This window comes from Varanus komodoensis, unplaced genomic scaffold (genome assembly GCF_004798865.1).
Source record: "Varanus komodoensis strain SLA01 unplaced genomic scaffold, ASM479886v1 scaffold39, whole genome shotgun sequence".
Lineage (NCBI taxonomy): Eukaryota > Metazoa > Chordata > Lepidosauria > Squamata > Varanidae > Varanus > Varanus komodoensis.
Window position 1 is genome coordinate 1133002 of NW_025335922.1, and position 7604 is coordinate 1140605.

General features: G+C 43.5%; 1 protein-coding gene across 2 annotated transcripts in view; it reads right to left on the minus strand.

Moving 5' to 3' along the window:
- GGA1 (golgi associated, gamma adaptin ear containing, ARF binding protein 1) overlaps positions 1-7092 on the minus strand; it is a 29481-nt gene extending 22389 nt beyond the window's left edge. Inside the window, exons 1-4 of one of the 2 annotated variants that reach the window (XM_044441039.1) lie at positions 6994-7092; positions 4764-4848; positions 3667-3742; positions 129-227 (exon numbers count right to left, since the gene is read on the minus strand). In XM_044441039.1, the coding sequence (XP_044296974.1) occupies positions 129-212 (84 nt within the window). In that variant the 5' untranslated portion in view covers positions 213-227; positions 3667-3742; positions 4764-4848; positions 6994-7092. Of the gene's footprint in view, positions 1-128; positions 228-3666; positions 3743-4763; positions 4849-6227; positions 6477-6993 lie in introns of those variants that run through there. The other variant, XM_044441037.1, reaches the window with a different exon arrangement.
- Between the last annotated feature and the right edge of the window lie 512 nt (positions 7093-7604).

Genomic DNA, 7604 nt, shown 5'->3' on the forward strand with positions numbered 1-7604 from the left:
TCTACTATTTGCATGCCATGCTTTTGAATTCCACATAGTATAAAATGGCTCCAGCCCTTTGCCATTTTAAATCAAGTTATGCCAACCATCCCCAGTTCTCACCCTGCCACATCAGCAATAGGACTCACCTTGGGCGACACCACTTTGATGAGTTCATTAAGGAAGCGGAATTTGCCCACTTCATCATGAAAGCGCTTGCCACAGTTTTTCATACAGGCCTCCAGGACCTGCACACGTGCAACAGAGCAGGGGGTGAGAAACAGTCCTAGCAACAGAAGCCCATATTATCCTTTTCTCTACTTCAAGATGCAATAGAATGAACAGGGGGTGGGGTGGAGGAATGCTATTTAGAAGTCCATGTGTACAGCATCCTATAAAGCAGGGGTACTAAACCTCTTTCAGCCCATGGGCTGAATCCCATTTCAGTGAAGCTCTTCAGGATGCAATCCTGTGGTGAGTGCAGCCAAAGGCAAAACTAAATGCCAGCACATTTGAACTAAAAGCTCTTACTGCCAGTACTAAGCCTTAGAAGAGGCATTTCAATACTTTCATATGGGAGTGAGGGAGCTGCACAAAAGCCAAGAAACCAAACTACCAGTGGTGAGGGAGAAGGGTAACCAGAGGGTGCATCTTCTTAGACCTCCAGGCTTAAGTTTCTACACAAGCTATAACGCATACACATTTGAATACATCAAACAAGTTTTTCTCAAGCAATGTTCTTCTCAAACAATGTAAGCTTGTTTCTCTCCAGAGAAGGAGAAAAAATGATTGCATAAAAGACCATCTTTGTCCTCCAAATTCCCAACCCCACAACAAGCATCATATTGTTTACCATAAGAGGCAAACATTTCTATTTCTGGTTTTCTGTTTCTTGGTTGTATCAAGTCAGTCAACCTACGCATACAATTTCTATTAAAAGCATCCTAGGAGGGCTTATTTTAGGTTCTGTGTGGGTTCTTGCACAAGACCAAAATGATCAAAAAGCAACCCCACCTGAGCTTATTGCAGAATTTGCCACTCTGGGGCAGAGCTCTTTGCTGGGTCTCTATCTCATTATACTGACACACAGAAAGGGACATAGCCAGATAGCAACATGTGTGCACATGCTCACAAGACAATCTACAAAGCCTGTGTTAATTGCTTTGGTGTGTATAAGTGAGAAGAACTTGTTAAAAATGGTTGAGTGCTGTGGGTGTGTTCATATTAGACACCTGATCCAAAGTCTCAGCTGTTAATAGGCTCCTAGTCAGATGAAGACTCTGTTTCTCCAGTGGTTATGAATACAGTGTGTTTACTCTCACTAGAATCAGAAAGTGCATTTAGGATCATCAGGAGAGGCCCTGATCAAAGTCTGCTCAATTGTGATTTAAAAATCAACAAGACAGGAATAAGCAAAAGTTTTTTTAGATATGTGATATTTCTAAACATCCCATGCTTTTAGTTACCATTGATATTTCAATTCATATTTTGCTAATTGTTTTTACTATTGTCAGTCACCCAGATAAATTATTTTCCATGGGCAGGGAAGTTTATTTTACTTGCATTGTATATTGTTAATAATTAAAGTTGTTTGGGTGGTTCCTAAAAATGGTTAAAACAGTAAGATACATAAAATATAAAACCAACAGTAGATGACAACAGCAGTCTAAATATCTAAAACACATTTTTAAAGATGAAAGATTAAAAACTTGGGACCTAAAAAGGCTTTATCTGGCACCAAAAGGACTAAAATATGAGCACCAGATGGGGCTCTCTAGCAAAACCATTGCATTACTGGGGCACCACCACCAAAAAGGCCCTCTCTCTGCTAAACCAGAGTGAAGTTGTTGCCATGTGCTGTCAAGTCATTTTATGGTCAAGTCATTTTATGAATAAAAGCCCTTCAAAATGTCCTGTCCTTGACAGCTCCATTCAGCTCTTCCAATGTTGAGGCTGTGGCTTTTTTTATGCATTCAATCATCTCATATTTGGTCTTTCCTCTGCCTTTGACTTTCCTTAATGTGATTGTCTTCTCCAGTAAGTCTTGCTCTCTCATGATGTGTCTAAACCAGGGGTCCTCAAACTTTTCCAACAGGGGGCCGGGGATGCACACACGGGCAGCAAGGTGGGGAGCGGCAGGGAGAGGCAGCCACTTGCTTGCGCAGAGATCATTTTCTCCAATCGAGTCCAAACCGATCTCCACACAAGCAAGCCGTTGATGGGGGTGCACACAGTGAGGTTCTGGCTTGCTCGTGAGGAGATCGTTTTTCCAAGTGAATCCAAACCGATCTCAGCGTGAGCAATCTGCATGCTCATGAGCAAGCCGCGTGCGCACATGGGGCGAGTGCAAAACCTCTGGGGTGGGCCAGTTAAATGGGCATGGCGGGCCAGATCCGGTCCTTGGGCCGTAATTTGAGAACCCATGGTCTAAATGACCCAGTTTTGTCATTTTTGTTTCTAGGAAAAACTGACTTGATTTGATCTAGGATCTGCATGTTTGTCTTCCTGTCAATTCAGGGTATTCACAAAACTCTCCTCCAGCACCATGTTTTGAATACATCCTTCCTATCAATTTTCCTCACTGTCCAGCTTTCATACCCATACATTGTGATTGGGAATACAATAGTTTGGATGATCTTTACTCTGGTCTCCAGTAAAATGTCTTTACAGCTGATGATTTTTCATAGTTTCTTCACTGCCATTGTTTTCAACTTTTGTGATTTCAAGGAAGTGCTTAAAGACTTTCTAGTACGAACAGCATCAAGACTACAGTAGTGTTTGTGAAAGGGGATTTGTCTAATCCAACATTATGCCAACAGTGGTACTGCTCATGTTGAACAGCTTCCTTACATAGTCCCAAGTGAAAACAACTCCACTGGATGTACTGAACTGAATACTTCACAAAGACTACTTTAGAAAAATCTTCCTCCCTTTTTTCTGAGACAACAGCTAACATGCAGATATGCCAGGCAGGAAAGATTGCAACACAGCAAGCAAAAGGAAAACAAAAACAATTCTCCAACTAAACAAACTAGAATATGTGTATTGGTGGTTGCTCGACAAATACTTTTTCCTTCTTGCTTATCCACCTGAAAGTATGAAAGTAGCTTAGGCAGTAAACCAATACTACATCTAGTAGTGGTAGGGGGACAGCAAGGAGTGTTGACTCCACTACAAGGAACTTTGTTTAGTTGTTTTAGTTATTTGGATTATTTGAAGATTTCTTCTTGAAGTATGAATGGATAATCCATCATTAGGCCTTGATTTTATATTAAGAATGCATTTAGAATGATACAAACTAGCTGTAACGGGCATTTTTTTAGTGGTCATTGGCTTCCACCTACTGTACACCCTACCTTTCTCCCATTTTTCCTGAAGGGTTGACTGAAAATGATAATTTAAGAAGCAAGGGGGCTAAGGTGTTTCTTTTGACAAACTAAGCATCCCATGAAAAAAGAAGAGCATCTGGCAAAGCAATCTTCCCTGTAGCTGGAGGAGGAGGAGAATCATCAATCTTCCTGAACCAATTGCTCTCAGCCTTAGAAAGCAATGCTACTTAGCTTTTTTCAATGCATTCTAATCACTAAAGTGCTGCATCCACTTCAGATTTGGATTTTCACAAAAAATCTTCCCCTACCCCCACTGCCTTTAGTCAAACCAGTAGAAAAAAAGTACATGACTTCTTACCGTGAGAGCCTGAATGGCTTCCCATTCTTGTGGAGATTGGATCTTGTGGGCTAGGAGTCTGGTGGCAAGTGGAGGGCTGAACAGTAAGACACAAACATGATTATTGAAGGGTCTATTGGTATGATAACACCCTGTCTATAACTATAGTTGGGGAAAAATGGAATGGTCTTCTCTCCTACACATGTTGATATTTTTAAGACCAGCCCAATTAGTACCTTTGATCAGACATCTTTGATGCCACCTGGTTTACAGGAGTGTTATGGCGGAGATGGACTAGCGGCCAAGACAGGGGAACAGTGAAATCATGCTATCTCCTATGGTCAGAATTAGATCATCATATTAACCCATCCCACAAAATCATGTATCTTAGACAAAAACTCCAGTAACCCAAAAAGGCCATACTGGAGAGTGTGACTCACTACTAATAAAGAACAGAACAGCACTTTTTCACTTCCTTAAATATCTCCAACTTACCACAGTTCATTCACTTGGGAAGCAACTTTTTCACCCAACTGGCTAAATCCCACAATGTTTTTTCCAAATTTACCCCATGCAATATACCCATGTAACTCATGACTCACACTATATGCCTTTTAAGATCAGATTTTTTGCATTTCTATCCATTCAACAATGTTTTGTTTAATTAATTACTTGGGGTATTTATTTCCATCATTCTGTAACTTCTACCTACTTCACACACCAGCCTCTCATACATTTCTCCATCCCAGGTTTTTTTTCCACCAGTCTCCTACATCCTAGCAAAGCTATTAGTGTCTCCATGGGTAACTTTCAAAATGAGTATATTCCAAAACCTGACACAAAGAACACCACTATTAACTTATGAGGAGAAAGCACATTGTGTGCAAGAATAAATGAACTGAAGTCCTAGAACACTAAGATACAAATAAAAGAAAAACATAGAATCAGAGGAACTGAAACAAATGGGCATTGATGCACCCTGATGCTTTATTTAATGCTTCTTTAGGTCACTCATTCAAGCAAGTATTTGGGCTGACAGCTTCCATCTTGAATGATATTCACAAATAAAACATTAGAACTTAGCTATATTTTGGGAGAATGAAGTAAGGCATACCAACCCCTCTAGTTCCTTATTGAGCTGATCACAAAATGCATTGATGCTGTCCCATTCCAGTTCCTTGTTCAGAGGGTTTGTAGCTCTATCTGGATTGAAACAGAAAAGTCCAAAGAGAGAAAAGATCCTACTTGCAAGCAGTAGTCAAGATCAGCAGATATCTCATCCCATCTCCCAGAGGTTCCTTGCTAGCAGTACCCCACAGAAAGGGAAGTAAAAAGCAGCAGTTATTTCTTGCAAGGGTGTCACCACACAGTGGAAATAGGACAACCGGAAGGTATCACAGCTGAACAGTAGACCACATGTGATAGAGCACGTGTTTTGCATGAAGAAGGCCCTAGGACTGGTCTTTGAAATCACTACTTTAAAAGTGCTTCTGTAACAAGTCTGGGACCTGGGAGTGCCATTGCCACTAGTGCAGCCATCATCAAGGAAAATTGGACCAAAGGTCTGATTTGGTATCAGACATCTTGACAGGGTTCTAAATGGAATCAAGGAACTAAAACATGAGTGGTAGAAAACACTTAGTCTGGTTCCTAGCTCCATGGGAAGCCTGAAACAGGTCCAAAGGGAAGAAATAACAACAATAACAAATATACATATTTGACCTTATGAATGGATACTAAAAGGCCTGCAAGGTACTCCGGAAGAAACATGCATAAAGTACTGTGGCGTTATAAAAGACTTAAGTTGCATGAGCCAAAATCCATTCCGTCAGATAAACTAAATACAGACATTCAGAAAAATTAATCAATGGATAAAACGTCTTATTTTTAGGCAGATAGCTAGTTCTTTGCAATGAACCCCTCAAAGTTTCTCTGGCACTGATGGGATTTGTACCTGTCACTTAACACATTTAGGGCTGTAGTCCTAGATACTGCATTCTTTCTTTTCTCACTCACTTTTTCTCTTTTTTTTAAATAATTCAAGGGCACTTAGCAAATACATATCAAACCACCCTTTGGTTCTTGGCAACCTGCAGAGTGGATAGAAAGTGGTAAAAGGGCAGATCCTTCCCAGTCTTTCAGAAGCTGTTCATGCAGAGCTAAAGAGACAGACTGTCACTGAAGGGACTATTAACTGCGGGGATAAGCCCCAGTGACTACAGTGGGACCTGCTTTTGAAGAAACATTCCAGGGATGGACCCGTGCATCCACGCCACGGCTTGTACCTAGGGTGCGGTGTGCGTTTTGCTGGGCAGGGCAGAAAGTGTCCTAGATGCCTGGGAAAACAAAGAGTGACCGTGGCCTCCTGTGTACGGAAGCTGCCAGCATCTCTCCTCTCCCTTGCGCCTTTACTCCCAAAGGGCCCTAGCGACATAAAATCTCTCTTATCAGACGGCGACACTTTCTCGTTACATATCAGGCCAAGGGCAACGGACGGCTGCAGGGGAAACGCGTAAGAGCAACCCGAGGTGGGAAGGGAAGCCTGGGTGCCCTCATAACCAGCAGCCCCACCCCCCACTCACTGATCTTTGACTCCAGCGTCTCTGGCTCCATCTCCGGCTCCATCTGCTCCCGGCTCAGTTGCCCCCCTCCCCGCGCCTCAGGCTCTAGGCTTAAAGGCGCAAACCTCCCGCCGCCCTCCCGGTCCGGCGGCAAGCAGCCATAGAGAAGAAACTCCGAGAACCGTCTAGGAGGGCAGTTCTGGAAGCTATAGAGCTACGGAAGTTACGGCTAGAACGCCCTCAGGGAGCTGTAGAAAACTTGTCCACAACTTCCCCCTCCGAGGCAGTGAGGTGAACTGCATCTGCCTAGAGCGTCGATAAGGCGAACTAGAAAGTTGCCACCGAGAGTTGGCGGTTCTGAATCGGGTGCCGCCATAGGCCTAGACAAGCTTCCTGGGACGTGACGGAAGCAACGAAAGCTTGAAAAGCCGGAAGCTCAGTGAAAGACTCCTCATACTGTTATTATGGGTGGGTATCTTTATATCTCTATGATATAGCGTAATGAGAATGGAAGGGGCACCATGAAGAGTAGCTTTACTGCCACCTATGTCAGAACCGTTGATAGCCTTTGATTGGAGCAGAAAGGGACATAGGCGCCACTCGGCTTTGAGTAAAAAAACTTGTTAACAACTTAAAGAAAGGCGAACGGTTGCTATAGAAAATGGAGGAGGAATTATAAGGTGGTGAATTCTGGGAAGCAGAGTCTCATTGGTCGGTGAAGGACGTGAAAAAGCTTGGTAGGTAGGCAGGAGTAAAGCAAGGTTGGGGGTGGTCGCATAAGGCTTACGGCCAAAGTTAGAAGCTATCTCTCTAGGCTTCCGCTTTCGACGGTCGCGTGACTTGTACGTTGAGGCAGTTTCCTTGCCCTTCGCCTTCCTGTTCTTCCCTCAATTTTAGAATGCGTGGGGTGGCATGGGAAGGCCCCGCCCCTCCCAAGAGATGAGCGCGTGAGGGAGGGCGGTGCCAACGGCCACGTCATTTAAAAGTTCAGCAGCCTTTAATAAACTGGGAGTCGATGGGGGGCGGGGCGGGTGAGCGCGTGCTGGGCGGAGCCTGTTGATTAAGGCTGAGGGCGCTTCTGGGGGCTTTTCTCTGAGATGAAGAAATGCATTTACGGTTTGAGCCGGGAGAGCGGTTCTGGAACTCCACTATCCCTCAGGCAGCCAGGAAAAAAGCAGGCTGTCTTTCTCTGCTCAGTATGATAAGTAACCACCAGTATAGTAAAAGAAGACATTTTTCTACCACTAATAGCCCTTTTGCACTCCCTTGGTGACTCCCAGTGTCGGACAAACTCTTCCCTCGTGACTTCTTTTTGAGCAAGAAGCCCCTCTGAATTTGATCTGGGTTTTTGCCCACCTTCCCTGCTGCTGTATTGTTCTTTTTCCTTGTAATTTTGTA